This window comes from Girardinichthys multiradiatus, chromosome 19, assembly GCF_021462225.1.
Source record: "Girardinichthys multiradiatus isolate DD_20200921_A chromosome 19, DD_fGirMul_XY1, whole genome shotgun sequence".
NCBI classification, from domain to species: domain Eukaryota; kingdom Metazoa; phylum Chordata; class Actinopteri; order Cyprinodontiformes; family Goodeidae; genus Girardinichthys; species Girardinichthys multiradiatus.
This window is the reverse complement of record NC_061811.1, coordinates 40,801,014-40,820,227: the sequence shown is the minus strand read 5'-3', so window position 1 is coordinate 40,820,227 and position 19,214 is coordinate 40,801,014. Positions and strand designations below refer to the sequence as shown.

Genomic DNA, 19,214 nt, shown 5'->3' with positions numbered 1-19,214 from the left:
CACAAAGCCTTCTCCAGCACATCCCAAAGATTCTCAATGGGGTTAAGATCTGGACTCTGTGGTGGCCAATCCATGTGTGAGAATGATGTCTCATGCTCCCTGAACCACTCTTTCACAATTTGACCCCGATGAATCCTGACATTGTCATCTTGGAATATGCCGTGCCATCAGGGAAGAAAAAATCCATTGATGGAATAACCTGGTCATTCAGTATATTCAGGTAGTCAGCTGACCTCCTTCTTTGAACACATGCTGTAGCTGAACCCAAACCTGACCAACTGCAGCAACCCCAGATCATAGCACTGCCCCCACAGGCTGGTACAGTAGCCACTATCTAGTACAGTAGGCATCATTTCACCTGCCTCTCTTCTTACCCTGATGCGTCCATCACTCTGGAACAGGGTAAATCTGGACTCATCAGGCTATATGACCTTCTTCCATTGCTCCACAGTCCAATCTTTAGGCTCGCTAGCAAATAGAAGCCTTTTCTCCGGCTAGCCTCACTGATTAGTGATTTTCTAAAGGCTACACACGTTGAGTTTCCTTTACATTGTGAGTGTGGAAAGGCTCTTACTTTCACAATTAAATATAGCCCAGAGCTCTACTGTTTTTTCTACTGTTTCTTTTTTTCTTCGATTTGATTTCCCCAAACATTTAAGTGATTGCGGATCACAATCATTCAGGATATTTTTCTGGCTACATTTCTTCCTCGAAGAGGATGGGTCCCCACTATCCCTCCAGTTTTTAATAATGCGTTGGACAGTTCTTAACCCAATTTTGGTAGTTTCTGCAATCTCCTTAGATGTTTTCTCTGCTTGATGCATGCCAATGATTTGACCCTTCTGAAACAGACTTACATCTTTTCCACGATCACAGGATGTGTCTTTCGACATAGTTGTTTAAGAAATGAGAAGTAACTAATTGCACCAGTTGGGGTTAAATAACTTGTTGCCAGCTGAAACATGATCGTCCATGCAGTAATTATCCAATGGGAGGCTCGTACCTATTTGCCTAGTTAATTCCAGGTGGCGACTTTTTTTTTTTTTTGGCAGGGCAGTGTAGCTATGTATTTTATTACAAAAGCAAAAATGTAAACATATAATGAGGAATGAGAGATCATATTTAAATTGAGCAACTGGAAAAGCGTCATAAAAAATGTTCTAGTCTAAAGTAAAAACAGCTTTAAAACTGCAGTGGCATATTTGCTCCTTCTTAAATCTTAAATGTTGCCAGGTGATTCTAGCAGAAAGGCACATGGAATCACACAATTTTAAAACAGAAAATTAAAGAAAATGATAGCACAGATATTTAAACATCCAGCTGCACTGTTTAATCCCTTCTGCCCTTTCTTACATTATACTGCTCACCTCTTATTCCTTATTCATCTTCCTCATTCTTATTCCCCTTTTCCTGTCCACTCCCTGTAGCTCGTCATATCCTATCCCTCAAAAACACAGGTTCTTCATCCCTTATCCAATTATCCCTGACCTGTCCTACATCTTTTAATTTGAATGTTTTATACTTGCCAACATTTGTCTTTTGGTCGATATTCTTCTCCACCTTGGTTTTCAGTCTGTCACAAGCAATGCTTGATCTTTAGCTATATCTCCTCCTGTTCTTCATCCTATTCTGTTCTCTCCCTCTCTTTTTTTCCAGGTGTTTTGCACGGATAAAGGATTGATGAAGCCATCAACTCTTGGCTCTTGACATTTACAAAAGAGCCCTGTGAGCAGCCTCCAACACATCACAGCCCTCTCTTATGTTATCTTCCTACAACGCTACCTCACCCGTCACTAACCCAACCACATCATTAGGACCCAGTAATTAGCTCTCATTTGTAAAGCCCACGTTAAATAAAGGGTCCGTAATGCTGGAATATCATTCATACTAAGGTGTAAACTAGACATTTGGCAGTGTGTGTGTGTTTGTGAGTATGGGCGTTAAGAACTTCTCCTTTTAGTTTAAATAGAACACAAGGAAATTAGCCCATGAGTCATTAAATGATAGGAGGGCTTTGGAGTTAGTCGCAAAACAGAAGCCAGTGTATGATCTGTTGGAGAAAGATGCTGGAAGAAATGTATTTAGAAAGCCTAAATTAATAATTTTTGCTTATAGTATTTGCATAGATACAGGTTGGGGGTAACATTAGGAGGTTATTGGCCATGTGAAGCTGTTAGTGTGTGTATGAAGGAAAAAAAAACATTATGTCCCACTGGGTTCATTTTGGTACAAGTAGGACTAAATAATAATTAGAAAGGTCAATTTAGAGGTTCCACATAATTTCATTTAAGTCTATAATTATTTATACACCCTGGCAGATTTAGATTCAATTATTCAAGGATTTTTTCAAAATTATTTAAATTCAACCGAGAAATTTGTTTCTCACAGGTAATGAGGCCTGCATTTTTCTGACATTTTATCAAAAATAGCATGTTAAAAATAATTTATATCTTTCACAGGAATAAATGGAAAACTTTACTGGCATTTCAACAGGCAAGAATGTTTCTACTTGTATTTCTTGTGATTTGCTGGTGATTTATTTGGTAATGAGCTTTTTCGACAGTGGAATGCCTCTTTGTCATCACTCTGATCTTTAGCAGTCTGACTTAACCCCTCTGAAATGTTAAAATTACTTCTAGTCAGTAGAAACATAATACAATTAAAAAAAAATACTTCAAACCTAAATTTGGCAGGGGTATGAACACCTTCGGGCTTAAATATGTTATTGTTCTTCAGAGATATAGCGTGTCTCATCCCCCATGTTTTAAATTACTGTATGTATGTTTGTAGATGTAGGAATAAGGGGTCCATAAGTACAAGCCAAGATAAGTCTTATGAGCCACTTTAAAGCCACAGGACACATATTGTTACATACATTCTTTAAAACTCTGCAAGGATCACAACACATACATGGAACAATTCAAAAATCAGAAAACTGTGTTGGCCATGACCTTGCTGGAAATTATTTTTAGGCCTCGACATACCTCTCTGACTCAGTGAACGCAAGCTTCTTCGACCAGGTGAACAAGCATGCTGTTTTCACTACGGCGTCTAAAGGGGTGGTAATTGGTTGAGTTATATAATGTCTTCTCTGGTGGGGAGGAGGAGAAAGGAACTGAAAAGAAACAGGATCACTTGTCGCTTGGAGATAACAAAGTCAGTGTTTAGGTGCAGCAGCTATAGCATATGAAACACACCCAAGTCCCTCTCCATAACCGGTGTTATGGGTCTCCAGTACCCCAACATCTAGCACAAGACTTGGTCTGTGGGTAATGTTTGCAATATTTTTAAAATGACCAAAAGAACAACTCTGCAGAAATTGTCTTAAGATGTGCAAATTTAAGCATCTTCAACTGATATCCCTAAGAACCTATTTCTAAAGTTTCACGAGACATTCAAGGACCTGTTCAAGCAGAATAAGGCTGTCTTGAATGTCATTATATCCATATTTAAACAAAAGCAAGATATCATGAAACCCTTTAAAATACCCCTGAAAGAAAATTTAAATCATCCAAGAAATCTGACACTTAAAAGGTAGTTCAAGAATCTCTTTAAACTTCCTACAAATATGTTAAGACACCTAGAAAGTGTTCTCTAACTCTTGGAACTGTCTGAAAGAGCTGTCAGCACATCTAATCTTCATCTTCAAAACTTCTAATTTAGCTTTTACTAGGTGGTTTTGTATTATTAAATGTTACTTTGACTCTCAGAGGGTCAGTAGCACGCAGATCTATCAGTTTCTATAGTTCTATAGTGCTTCTATTGCTGTGTATTCATTTGCATTTAAATAACTAACATATGTCCAAGTGGAGACAACTGAACATTTAGACTAATAAACCATTCAGATGTATTTTTTAATGGTCCTTTCACTCTATAAAAATAAAACTTGTGCAACATGCTCTGATCAGGATTGCTATTTATTTTCAATGTTTACTTCAGACAACTGCACATAATATTAAATAGACAACTGACTAAGTTTTCCTGGAAAGGCAAACTTTTGCCAGGAACAACAACAAAACCAACAAAATCTAACTTTGTTTCAGTATTTTTTTATCAATAGTTGTATTAGTATTGCTCAGAAGATTTCATACTAAGTGGATGGAAATGAGGGCTGCACAATGGCGCAGTTAGTAGCACTGTTGCCTTGCAGCAAGAAGGTCCTGGGTTCGATTCCCAGCTGGGGGTCTTTCTGCATGGAGTTTACATGTTCTCCCTCTGCATGCGTGGGTTCTCACCGGGTACTCCGGCTTCCTCCCATAGTCCAAAGACATGCCAGTTAGGTTAATTGGTCTCTCTAAATTGCCCTTAGGTGTATGAATGAGTGTGTGTGCGGTTGTTTTTGTGTTGCCCTGCGATGGACTGGCGACCTGTCCAGGGTGTACCCTGCCTCTCGCCCATAGGCTGCTGGAGATAGGCACCAGCTCCCCCGTGACCCACTATGGAATAAGTGGTAGAAAATGACTGACTGGATGGAAATGAATCAAACTAAAATCTTTTTGTGCTAAACAGATACAATTTAATTATTTGTTGAAAGGGCAAGAGACTCTTTTTTTCCCCACCAACCCATTCAAAAGAATTAGATACATTTCAGAAGATATAACATATACACTTAGAATGAAATGGAAAATTAACAGGAAGTAAACTCTTTAGGCACAAAAACAAGTGAAAAAAAACTTCAACTCAAATCTGCAGGACCAATAGCAAATTTGCAGCAGTTTTTAATGACTGATGATTTTTTTGTAAATGGATAGCCATCAAAGACACATGACCTTTGAACCCTGTTCCTGCTGAAAAAGTGCCAACCTTACTTCTTTGAACATAATGAAAGTGAATAACAGCCAAACACATTTGTAATACCTCATACACAGGCATCTAAAGTGCTCTACCGTGCACCTTCACTCCTATACAGTTTTACTCCTCACAATTCAATAAAAAATGCATCAATTTTGGTTGCTGATCTGTTTACAGCTTCTATGGCACCAAGATAACAGCTGACTGTAAATCTGAACCCTGGGACGAGAGAGAAATAAGGGGGATAGTGTTGCTGGAAAGCAAACGAGAAATAAGGGAAAATGTGGGGATGGATATACAAGTAAAGGGATGATAGAAAGAAGGGAAAAAAGACTGAAAGAAGCAATGCAGGATTTAAAAAGGCAGGGAGAATAATTCCTAAAATAAAATGTGGGACATACCCCAGCCTCCTTCCAACCTAGTTATAACCTGCTCTCCACTTGTTTCAAACTATCAAGGTATTTTATTTGGTGTTTATCAAGGACACTTCCCAAAAGAAGCATTTAGAAAATTAATGACTACTAAATAAGTGGTCATTGTTAAGTTTTCAGAAAGTATTACGTAAGAGTTAGTCAACGCAAGATTCCTGGAAAGTATACAATGGCAGATCTGTACTGAACCACAAAGACCTGGTTGTCATTTTAAAGGTTGTTACATGCCACCATCACTCATTCAAAAATGCATAAAAACAAAAGGATGTGATTCTGCTGAAGCAAACCAACTATATGAATCCCAATCTGTCCAATGGTTTTTAATGTGGAGAGCAAGCGTATAGAAGATTATGACCTCCACATCCCTTCACTTGCTCTTCTAATGCATGAAAAGAATAAGTGAAACAAGCATTAAGCTAAAAAAGCAGCAAGACTGGGTGTGTTTGGTGTCCTTCAGCAGCCCTATTTCACCTCCTGCTGTCTGTCTTTCTGCCTCTCGAATGTATAAAAGTGTTTCTTCTTACTTTGAATCCGTGCTGTGCAGGTATATAGTCGTCTTTGACCTCACACTGTAGCTGTCTGTGCAGCTTCATCCATTTCAATAGCACCTGTCTGTACAGCCCTCTGTCTAATGTCAGTGTGCACATACACACATTAATTTGTATAAGTAGAAGTATGAGGACCTAATCTATTGGGACAGTAGGAAAGGATTAAATCAAAACAGTAATATACCCCTGATCAAAATCTCAAGAGTGGGGAAAAAGTACAGTGTTTCACATTGGTGGATCCTAACCAGGTTCCCAGTTGGGTTTAACATGCAAAAGAGCGAGTAATTTATTGAAAACAACAATCTAAACTCAAACAAGCCAGCCGGTCAGTATAAGACCATAACCGAACAAAACAAAAACATAACTAGAATTGTCAATTGTTGATCAGTTCAATAATGTGTTTAAACATGCTTGATGCACAGTGTTGTGCTAATGAGTGGATCTCACTTTTTTGAGAGCTTTGAAATGAACAATGCTTGTGTCTGTACTTGTCCTGTTAGATCTCAGTGCTGCATTTGATACAGTCGATCACAAAATTCTCTTAGAAAGGCTGGAATATTCTGTAGGGATCAGGGGAACAGCGCTAGGCTGGTTTAAATCTCATTTCTCTGACAGATTCCAGTTTGTTCATGTAAATGATAAATCATTTTCAAACTCCAGGGTTAATTGTGGAGTACCAAAGGGTTCAGTGCTTGGACCAATTCTCTCCACTATATTTATGCTTCCAATAAGTCAAATTATCAGGCAGCATAGGATAAATTTTCACTGTTACGCTGATGATACTCAGCTTTACTTATCCATAAATCCTGATGAACCCAACCAGTTAGATAGACTACAAGCATGTCTTGAAGACATAAAAACTTGGATGACTTTAAATATCCTGCCTCTAAATTCAGACAAGACAGAAGTTGTTGTCCTTGGACAGGAGTCTTTAAAAAAGAAACTGCTTAGTCGATCACTTAACCAGGATTTCCTTCTTTCACGTCCGGAACATTGCCAAAATTAGAACTATCCTATCCAGGAGTGACGCTGAAAAACTAGTCCATGCATTTGTTACTTCAAGGCTGGACTATTGTAATTCTTTAGTATCAGGATGTCCACAAAATGCAGTTAAAAGCCTTCAGCTGTTTCAAAATGTTGCTGCAAGAGTTCTGAGGAAAATTAAAAAGGGAGATCATATTTCTCCTATTTTAGCTTCCCTTCATTGGCTCCCTGTTAAATCCCGAATATAATTAAAATTCTCCTCCTCACATATAAAGCCCTTAATGATCTAGCTCCATCATACATCAGATATCTGATTGTTCCATATGTTCCTAACAGAGCACTTCGTTCTCAGACTGCAGGTTTACTGGTGGTTCCTAGAGTCTCTAGAAGTAGAATGGGAGGCAGATCCTTTAGTTATCAGGCTCCTCTCCTGTGGAACCAGCTCCCAGTTTTAGTCCGTGAGGCAGACACCCTGTCTACTTTTAAGGCTAGGCTTAAAACTTTCCTTTTTGATAAAGCTTATAGTTAGAGTGGCTTAGTTTATCCTGAGCTATCTCTGTAGTTATGCTGCTATAGGCTTAGGCTGCTGGAGGACATAATGACCACTTTCATGCTCTCTGCTACATTCTCATTCTACTCTCCAATTTGCGTTATTTGCTGTTATTTCAGCTTTTAACTTTATGTTCTCTCTCTTTTCTCTTCCTAGAAGCTACACCTGGCCTGACTCTGTATCTACCTGTGACACCTTACAGGAGGGGGGCATCGGCCAAGCGTCTGCTGGCAACAACTTAATGCTCACCCTCTATCGATGATACACTTGGCCCTGTCTTTCAGTGTTTAACCATGTCTCTCTCCAACTGACTGAGCTTTTACTGTGACTAAATGCATGTGCTCTCTTTCATACTCTAAACTGGCTCAGAGTTTATATGTTTTTTCTTCCAAGATAAAACCACTAAAAGAGCTACACCCTTTAACATTTACTTTTTCTTCCCATAACAAGGACTCCTGGATCAGTGCTTCTTTGTTCTCTTTCTGTATGTGCTCTGTTCTCTAAACCCCAAGTCGGTCGTGGCAGATGGCCGCTCACACTGAGCCTGGTTCTGCTGGAGGTTTCTTCCTGTTAAAAGGGAATTTTCCTCTCCACTGTCGCTCAGTATGAGGGATTGCTGCAAAGTCAACGCCAGTGACTGTCCACAGTCTCCACGTGATCATCCAGGAGGAGTGAATGCTACAAGTCACTGACTCAATGCAATCTGCTGGGTTTCCTTAGATAGAAAAACTTTTTAACCAATTTGAATAAATAACTGAATCTGACTGCACTGTTCCAATAATTAATTGGAGTGTACAGGGGTTGCACAATGAAACTGAAACACCTCTCATTTTAGTGTGGGAGGTTTCATGGCTAAATTGGACCAGCCTGGTACCCAGTCTTCCTTGATTGCACGTTGCACCAGTAAGAACACAGTGTGAAGGTTCAATTAGCAGGGTAAGAGCACAGTTTTGCTCAAAATATTGAAATGCACACAACATTATGGGTGACATACCAGAAATGCACACAACATTATGGGTGACATACCAGAGTTCAAAAGAGGACAAATTGGTGCACGTCTTTCTGGCGCATATGTGACCAAGACAGCAAGTCTTTGTGATGAATCAAGAGCCACGGTATCCAGGGTAATGTCAGCATACCACCAAGAAGGACGAACCACATCCAACAGGATTAACTGTGGACGCAAGAGGAAGCTCTCTGAAAGGGATGTTCGGGTGCTAACCCAGATTGTATCCAAAAAACATAAAACCACGGCTGCGCAAATCACGGCAGAATTAAATGTTCACCTCAACTCTCCTGTTTCCACCAGAACTGTCCGTCGGGAGCTCCACAGGGTCAATATACACGGCCGGGCTGCTATAGTCAAACCTTTGGTCACTCATGCCAATGCCAAATGTCGGTTTCAATGGTGCAAGGAGCGCAAATCTTGGGCTGTGGACAATGTGAAACATGTATTGTTCTCTGATGAGTCCACCTTTACTGTTTTCCCCACATCCGGGAGAGTTACGGTGTGGAGAAGCCCCAAAGAAGCGTACCACCCAGACTGCTGCATGCCCAGAGTGAAGCATGGGGGTGGATCAGTGATGGTTTGGGCTGCCATATCATGGCATTCCCTTGGCCCAATACTTGTGCTAGATGGGCGCGTCACTGCCAAGGACTACCGAACCCTTCTTGAGAACCATGTGCAACAACACTTGTCAATTATTTTTACCTCTGCCTTCCTCCCTCCCTGTTGGATGAAATAAGGTTGAGTCAGGTTTAGCCTAAACCGGCTCATTTATGGTTGAGGTGCAAACACACCCTCCATTTCTGCTACCTGTGCGACCCCTTCTCTTTTCCAATGGTTATAATCAGTCTGACCGAGAGAGGTACCCCCAATCCTTGGCCACCAGTGGGCTGTAGATGGACAACCTTTATCAGTTTATTATTTTACTTAGTACCCCTACACATAGCCCATTCTAAAATAGCCAAACTCTAACACTCAGTAGTTTAAGCTAACCTCCCCCAACAACCCGCACCATTCCAAACCCTTTGTGAAGTGCATTGAGACAAAATGTGTTATGAATTGGCGCTATATAAATAAAACTGAATTGAATTGAATTGTTTTCTGTTATGAACATGAAGGAGCTGCATGAAGATCATTAAGGGAATAGCGCTCTGTTTGGGTGTGAACAAAAGAGTTACAGTGTTTATCAGGGGAAAACTTGATATTCAAGCGGAAATAGATATTCAAGCGGAAATACCTCAAGGTACTTGCTGAGTGTGTGTGTGTGTAGGGGGGCAGGGGAGATGAGGTTCACCTGTAGCGCACATGAAGGTGGTTTTTGCCATCTTTGTGAGGACCCATATTTGTAATGTATGCATTTGCGTCTTCCCTCTCTTTAATTATATATCAGTAACTTGAATCTTTGATACTTTTAAACACTAGTTTATCAGAGGTTAGTTGGATGTTAGTTTGTGGACACCCATACGGACGACCAAAGGGAGGAAGTAGCCAATAGTCTGTTTGAGCTGCTTAATGCTAATTCATTCATGTTACCCTGCAGACAAGCAGCAGCCCTCTAGGAATACTGTGAGGAAAGGAAGTGAAAGTGGGGGATGGCTTGTGTGTTTCTGTGTGTGTTTATAAGGGTAATGTCCCCACCCCCCCTGAGAGAATGTGGATGGCAGTGAAATAGTACAGAGATCAGGCCCTTTATCCCTTCCAATGACCCCGCTCTTCATGTGTCTGTGTGCTTGTGTAAGTGTGTGTGTGTGTGTGTGTTTCATAGCTAAATAGCCCTCAGGTGCATTGGTGCCCGTGAGTTAAATGACGTTGCCTGTGTGGTTGTGTGTAAGTGCATGAATGTGGTAGGAGGTCTGAACACTCTTTAAACGACAAAGACAGAATTAAATCGGTCTCACACCTCTGACACATACACACCAACATAGAAGCATGCAATCTCAATCCAGTGAACAAGAAAAGATATAGTAACCCTGGTTTAAATTTTGGTAGACTTAAAAAATTGCTGACCAGATGTAAAAAAAGGACTCTTTTTTAATTATTTTCTTCAAACTAAATTACAAAACAGTTGTATGATAAATGTGCTGATAAATAACATGGTCTGACAAAATATATAAAATAAGTATATACAGCAACATTTTGCATCTCATGCATATCTCCTCCTACACCAATCTGACACGATGCATTCTTGTGTTACTTCTAGGTTAGGTTATTGCAATTCATTATCACCACCGTTTCCTACAAAGCCCTTTGTAGATCCAAATGTTTTAGACTTGTTGCTTATGGGTGTGGAACTACCCTCTACTGGCTGCTTGTATATCCAGAATTTAAATGATAAATATTTTATTTTACCTTTTATATAAGTTACTCCAAATGACCTAGCATCACCACAAGTAATGTAATGCCCCTTTTCCACAGGTTCTACTTTGGCCAGCTCCATGCCACTGAGCCCATTTTGCAACCGTTTCCATTACTCATCAGCAGGTCCCATCTGGGCTGAGCAGAGCCGAAATCTGACATCAACAGGCTGCTGTTCACTGATTGTCTATGAGCATGGTCAGCTGTATGTCAGTGGCATGAGAAAGTGTTCACCGAGGTAGTGAAGACAACGACAAGCCTTGGATTTTACCACACACTGTAGTGCTGGGAAAAGCTCAAAAACCTCAAGAGTGACTACATAAATATTAAGGGCCAAAATGGCTGGAGCATGTCAAACAGAAAGTTATGGTGGTGGTGTGAAATCTCTGTTTGAGGACATGATGTACAACTCTGAGTGTTTATTTTACTTGTTTGTACTTGAAACTCATCTCATCTTTGGTTGGTTCACACCGAACCATGAGACAGTGAGGGTTAACGGTGGCACAGCACTTGGCGCTGATGCCTGGAGGTGGGGCTTCAAGCCATAAGTCCAGTGGTCAGTGAGTCAATGGATACACAACAGCTTTTGTGCAGAGTAGAGCAAGATTGACCCCTGCGGTGGTAGAACCGTGAATATTAAGGAGGTTAAAATGGCCTTGCATTTTGTATACAAGTGTACCCAAGACCTACTGTTGAGAAATGTATTCAGGTAATTTATTTTCACATTATGCCGACCATCTTTCTGTGTTGGACACATACTGACAATGTAACAGGTAAAGCCTTCCCTGTCCCAGAAACTGTCAAATATAAAAGAAAAGTGGCATAGAAAGCAAAAATATTATAGTTTTTTGAGTGACTGACATTATATTTTTATACTGGCTTGCTTAGTTTTCTATCAGTTACTCTTACTAAAAATGCTTTAAATGATATTGTTTGTGGCCCCTCTTGGGCTGGCTGGTAGCTTTTGTCTCCAGTATCAGCTATTCTGGATTTATACAAACCTTTCATTTGTTGAATTATTTTTATTTTGGTTTTGGCAATGTTATAATCTACTAGTGTGTGGGTTTGGGTATTCATTAGTGCTTGTGTCCTGATCATTTTTGGTTTTTCATTATTGGTATTTCTGTCTTGCTATATTCAGTTAATTTCTCTTTGTTTATTATTGTAGTTCAGGTCTTGTTATACTAAGTTATTTCTGTTTGTGTTTCATTTCATTTTTATTTCTTGTGTTCTGTAGTTTGTTAATTTATTTTGTTAATGTTAGACTTTTTCCTTTTTTTGTAGTTCAGCATTCCCCTGATTACACTCACCTGGTTTCAGTGTTACTCTCTACTCTTCGTCAGTGTATAGGCCCCCTGGTTTTCATTGTTGCTTGACTGGTTTCTTGTACTACACTGTCTCCATTTTAATGTCCTGTTCCCTTTGTTCAATAATTATAAGTCGCTTTTTTTAATAAAATAATTTATTTTAGGATACATTTAATAATTTAGGATTTATTTAATTCAGAATTTAATAATTTTTATTATTAAATCCTTAATCATTACCAAGGTAGTTTGATCTGCCTGCATTTGGGTTCATAAACGACTACACATCATGAAATACAAGTGTTTAGCATCAACAAATACCAAATAAACATTTTTAGCCTAAGGTAGTTTGCAAAGCATGTCCCTAATTATGCCTCTGAAGAAGCCCAGAGAGGTATCTACTGCAGGAAAGACATTTCTGGCTTATAACCTTCTAACAGAGCCTTACTTTAAAACCTTGAACTATTCCTTTAAGGAATGACCAGCATTTACCAGAGCTTTTAAAAAGAAGAAACCTAACTTGGACTCGTACGTACAAATCCGTTTTTAGTTTCTTTGAATCCTTGCTTTCTGTATAAAAGGCATTTTATATTACATGCATGCAGGGCTAGTATGTGTGCCTTCTCATGCTGCTACATATAATAGCCTGGCATGAGGAAAAGTTGGATACAAATCATCTTTGGGCGTAACGGGCAATAATCCAGCAAACTAATTTGGGTCTGGCTGAGACAATGCAGTTATTATTTTCCTCTGGACCATCAGGCAGAGGACACACAGCCATCTGCTGTGCCCACACACACACATACGCACACACACATCTCAATTAGACCAGTAAGAGGGCAGCTGCAAGTGATGCTTGGTTCCAAATACAAACACCTGAAAACATGAAACGATTTATATATACATAAATGTGTGTACATAATGCTGTGCTGTTTGATCAACAGGGTGTAAAGCAGATATATTCTCTGGCTATCTTCTTCTCCAGCGAACAACTGAAAAGGATGACAGAATACATGAGTTACTATGTGTGTATTTTTATGTGTATTTGATCTCCTGGATACCTACACATTTTTTCAACCATGTTTACATATATTTCTGCTTCACACATGTCAAAATGGCGTAAATTTGAGAGTTGTCAACTCAACAAAGAAGATAAATTGAAACACCTATGTTCACCACAATGAGACAGCAACACAAAAATTTACAGCTAATAATTGAAAATTCCAAAAATGAAGGAAAAGTATTTGTTAGGAAAGCAAAAATTAACATAGAACAGGATTATGGAAACAGAGAAGGCCTTAATATTAGGCAGCAGCCATGTTTTATGACAGATCCACACTAGCTGGCTGTGTTCACCCTCTCCCTGACGAGACAGAAACGAGTTTAACCAGCAAATCCTCTTTACACATACAACTGTGCCTGAGGATTTTTGTTCAGCATCGACCACCAAGCAAGACATTTCTGGATGTCGTCAATTTGCCAAAAGGCTTAAATCCACCATCCCTCAGCCCCCAACCCCCTCTCAACATAGCCATTTTCCTGCATAGTGAGATCTAATTAAAGTTGAGAAATAATTAGTGATATATATTTTTTTCTTATGAGGTAAAAAATGAAGAGGAGCAGTGATTAAAAAGAGAAAAGTAGGAAGAAAGAACGATTAAGATGATGGAGGTTGAGGAACTTTATGTACACATGTTAGATTAAAGGATGGGACTTGTACATGGCAAAGATGAGCTCAGTCTCCCTCCCCCTCTCTTACTCTTTTAATCTGTGGCCCTTCTTCAACAGCTGATAAAAGCTGAAAGAACAAGATAACTAGCAAGGCGGAGATGGCAGAAAGGCTTAAGGGACCTAATTTAACAATTAATCAATTATTTGATAGAAATCATTAATCAATCTTGTTGGGGGAATTAGTCCATGGGTGGAGGGGGGGAGCAAAGAGAAAAAGTGATGTGTGGGGGTGCACCGTTCTCCTTGATTTGTTAAATGTTTTGGCACTTTTTTTTTTTTTAATCCTTGTTTCTGAAAACGAACTGCAAAGTAACAAATTAATAGAGCCATATTTTATGGCTCATATGGTTAACGTGACAATTTAAAGAAAAACAATATGGAGAACATCAGTGACAGAGCTATGTACAACCTGTTTAAGATTACGAAACAGCATGAGCTATCGCAGTCAGATATAAGTCCAGTTTTCAACAAGGGCATACCATTACCTTTATTTTGTGTTTTGAACCATTCAGAGATATATTTGCTTGTGTCATCTGGGTCATTGTTCTGCAGCATAACCCTAATGCACTTGAACTTAAGGTCACCATTTCATTGCCAGATATTCTCCAACAGACTTTTCTGGTGGAGAACAACATTTATAGTTTTATCAATTAGTCATCTAGGTCCAAAAGCAACAAAGCAGTCCCAGACCATCACACTGGTCTGGGACAGGTATGATGTTATTTTTCTGAAATATTCTTGTTTTGTGTTTTTTTGCGGCAATAGTGGCCTTTATTTTTCAAATTTTTTATACAGTAAGCTTACGGGATAGCGGAGGAGAGAGGGGAAGGACATGCAGCAAAGGTCTTCAGGGCCGGGAATCGAACCCATAACAGCTGCGTCGAGACGCCACCACCACACCTAGGTTTATTCATTTTAAAATCAAATACTTAATATTTGGTGATTCTTCCTTGCTATATTCACATTTTGTGACACTAACATTGACAGATGGTGTTTACATACACTTCACTATACCATAAGCCTAGTCTGCTAATAGTTAAATAAAATACAAAAACATAGCTGTGTACTGAGGAATCATATTTATTTACACATTTAAAACTTACCAGTGTGCCTGTGTTCCACTAAGGCCTATGGCCAACCTCGCTTATTCAAAGTATATTCTAATAACAAATTCAGTAGAATTAATTGAACTGAATTGCATTTATTCCAAATTCATTTTGATCTGTCTTCTTAGGACAGTGTGTTCTGGTTACTTTCAGGGTTTTTCCATCAAACTGGTTTAAAAGCTAAACCAGCTCTAGCACAGAAAATTAGTGCTATATTAGCAATCTGTATATTCTTATGGAGACTAAAAACAAATTCAATTGTCAGGAACACTGTGTTCACAGTTTTCAAGTTACATTTACTTTCATACTGTAAAAATGCAGAGCATTTGAATTCATTAAAGGTGAATTACCACCAGAATAACATGAGCTGAAAATGTGCCAGTGGCAAGACATCCTATAAGATGTTCAGGGATGGTCCTAAGTGAATCTAGTTTATCACTCTTTTTTTTTTAAATTAAAAATAAGCACAAGGATGCTTCTCTGTATTGTAATAATTAAATTTGCTTAACTCAAGGTTTTCTGTTGCTTACAGTCATTTTCTGTAAGGAATAAAATAAGCCAATCATACAATTCATGGCTTATGTAACTAGGGAGTTTATCGAGTCTGAAGGTATTCAGCCTCCTGGTCAGAATATCTTCAGCATTGGACTAAATGCAGTGTTAATTCTAATAGAGGATTTGATAAGCCTGTCATATTTGATTTACAGTCAGTGGAAATTTTCTCTACCTTTCCAGAGCATTGTAGTTGACACAATTACTCTGTTAACCAAGGTGCTAGTCGTTTTGGAACACAGACATGGATTATTGACAGATTCAACCCAAAAGATTTGGTTTTAACAGAAAATCTGTGATGATCAAACAGATTATTTTTAAGCTGTTTTTATTGACCTAGGGCCTCATGTACGACATAATGCACAGCTTTCATAAAGGTTTACGGTTGGGAGAAATTCTGAAACTTGTGGCAAATAAAAAAATTCAGATGTACGAAACAGTGCGTAGACATTTCACCGCACAGGTTGTCCTAATACATCATAATTGGCGGTGGATTTGACGTAGCTGCACGTGGCACTTGGACCGCCTGGTCCCCACCCCTAAATACATATGCAAAGTAGTATAAATAGCTGGAAGTCACCCATCACATGTCCAAATAACCATGGCAACGGGGCTGTGACAGTCAAAGAACCGGTTCCTGTCGGTGGAAAAACGAGAGACTGTGTCTGCATCATGAGGGATGTTTGTAGGGAATTAAAGCAAACCAAAATGTCCTGAATGACTTCAGTGACTCAAACCTGACTTAAAATAAAAAGGTTGTTGGCTCGAACCCATTAAGTTCTACAATGTCTGCATCAGATCCAAATGGCGCTGTCTAGCTCCTGCACTAAGCTCAAACAAAGCTCAATGCTGATCCTTATAATGACATGAATATTCCTCCTTTATTTCTATTAGGAAGATTGTCACTGACATGCACTATGTGAGGTCCTTTAAATCTTTACAACTATTCAGGACGTCATGTAAAAAAATAGAAAAGTAGCCAGCCATCGCGCACGGAGGTTTCCCAACATAACTATTATTATTTGATCAAATATAATTATTTTGATAGTATAAAGGAATCATGAGTTGAGGAGGCCATTGTGCCACTGCGCATCACAAATAGGTTGCACATATATCAAATTAAATTTCTACTTATGAAAGCATTTTCACTTACAGCTGGTGCCCCCTGATTACATTCAGAAAACATCTCCTCGCTGCAAATGAGAGCCACAATTTGGGGGAAAAGATATAAATCAGAACAACATACAGATGAAGTCGACCCATATAGCTGGTATGGCCGGGTTTAGGGATGACTGTTGAATACCTAACCTGTCAGTCAGCTCCCTCTGAAAAGCGCCTGTTGAAAAGACCGTAGCGTAGTGAGAACTTGCACGGTTCCTCCTGGTTTCCCTCTGTAACGCTGAGGCCAGCTCCGTGCAGATCTCCAAAATAATTGCCCTGTGCAATAAACCCTGGCTAATAAGCCCTGCATCATCTTTCTTTTTCAATGAGAATGAAAGTGCCCCTTAGATGATTCACATGCATTTTATGCTCTTCAGAGCACAGGCTGATGAGCATTTCCATATGACAAAAACAGATGAAGGTTTACAGTTTATATCTGAATGACATTGTTCCCATCATTTTCTGAGGTGTGTTACGTTATTGTATGAAAAATGTGATTCAGCTTGATTGCTCTGAGCTTTAAACAATAAAACCTCAAATTCTTAAAAAAAGGATTAGGTTTGATGCTCCATGAATTACATAAAACTGAATTGAATCATATTTCAGTGGATGTAGGTGGGTTTTAGTTTTCTGTAGTTTGTTATTGTCCATTAAAAAAGGTTGTGTGGCTTCCACAAATTTTCACTTAAGGTCAAAAGTTTGTGTGGATTTACGCACACTTTTATGCTACGTTCATTTTAGTACATGCCAAGTTGTACATAAAACATTGGGCTGCAAAATTTTTGTGCATACGTACGTTTCGTACATGAGGTCACAGCCCATTCATATTTACATCCAAACGTGTAGCATTTATATTTATTCTTCAAGCTAGGTTTGCTGGGTGGGGGAGGGAAAGGGGATGTAATATCTTGGAAGGGGAGTGGAAAACTAAGTTTCAAGTATCAGGCAGGGAAGGCTCAAATGTCAGACGCAGTCCTTACCACTGTTAAAGCATTACATAGTGCTGTGCTGATGACAGCTGAAAACAGTTCTTAAATCCCATCAGTTCTGTAATATCTCCTGGTTGAATTAACTATTCCTGTCTGAAAGTATCTGCGCAACTCCTGTTTGCTTCACTGCTAGTACTGATCAGAGATCAGTCAGCTGAGATTGTGAAGCATTTACAGTAATCACATGTTGTTTTAAGTAGCATTAATAAATCAAACAGGTGATTTTAGGATAAATGTTAGCGGGAATACAGACATAAATAATGTAGTCACGGAGTCTAACCGTCTCCCCGCACTATGGTTACCTACAAACATGTTCTAAATATGATAAAGGGAGGCTTACTGAATAAGATACTTTCAGTAATTTCATCATGTTGCTGGAAGCTGGCTCCCTGGTTGTGTACATTATATATATATATATATATATATATATATATATATATATATATATATACCATATATTATTATTCCCCCTCAACACATGCTCACAAAAACACGCAAACATACACACACCACCACATATCCAGCAGTAAAATATGCATTGTTTCTCACTGCACAAATCAACAACCGTCTGCAGAGCTGATGAGATTTTAAATGAGTCCTAATATGTCAGGAATTGTCTTTGGTAATTACACGAAGAGGAGCGGGAAAGAATATCAGAGATGATGCAAAACAGAGGAAAAGAGGTAAACAATCAGAAAGAAGGAAAGGCAGGAAGAATATATGAAGGACATGCAAGAGCTTTGATGAAACAAATTACTTTTAGTGAAGCTTTTTCATCATTTTGACAGATGTCTGCTGTAGCATAAAAGATATGTTGACTTACCTGTGACAATCCCAGGTAAATGGAAACAGTCTCGGAGATGTAGAGGAAACGTCCTTCCTTGTTTAGTGCAAATACAAAACCGTCCAGTGACTGAAAAATAAAGATACAGACAGAAGGTAAATTCACTTGAGGGACTTAAAATCTAGATGCTCTGCTCCTGATACAGCTTTTTAAAAGGTGAGAGATTTATTTAAGAAGATTTAACATGAGAGGTAGATGTTCAAGTACTGAGGAAAATCAAATAATATAAGGGAAAACAAATCACTTGGTATTTTTTGTTTAGGAATAGTTAATGTAGTTTTGAATAACATTGATGACAGAAAAGCTGTTCTACCTTCATCGTATATATGAAAAAAATGAGCTTGGTTACGTTCACATCCATCAATTTCCATTTTTTTTGGAGTTAGTGTTGTTGCAGGGTACTTGGTCATTTCTTGGTCATTTTCTACATCAATCTACACACACACACACACACACACATACACACACACACACACACACACACACACATTCTAAAGGAGACACTTGAGCCCAGAGTGTGTCTAATGCTGTTGTTTTGTATATGCCATTACAATCAGCCTCATTCAGTCCACCAGTTTCATTCCACTCAGTCTCACTGTTATCACCTTTGACATGCTCCATATATACTCATCTGTTATGTCTATTCCGTGCTGGAGAATACTGTTTGCCATGCCACACCTGTCTATGACTGTTTTGCTCACACCAAATCAGCCTCAGTCAATGCTCGTTTCCTGCCCTGCTGTTCCCCCACTCATCAAGTCAAGATGTACGTTTTTTTTGGCTTTTCATTTTCATGAAATCTCTTTTTCAACTCTCCGTGCTGCTCCTCCCTGTCTATCTGCATTTGGGCCCAACTCGATAA

At 39.0% G+C, this 19,214-nt stretch overlaps 1 protein-coding gene across 2 annotated transcripts in view; it reads right to left on the bottom strand.

Moving 5' to 3' along the window:
* The window catches only part of LOC124855164 (neuronal PAS domain-containing protein 3), a 613,876-nt gene that overhangs the window by 190,932 nt on the left and 403,730 nt on the right, over positions 1 to 19,214 (bottom strand). For both annotated transcript variants that reach the window (XM_047344770.1, XM_047344771.1), the window contains exon 5: positions 18,332 to 18,421. In XM_047344770.1, the coding sequence (XP_047200726.1) occupies positions 18,332 to 18,421 (90 nt within the window). The remainder of the gene's footprint in view (positions 1 to 18,331; positions 18,422 to 19,214) is intronic.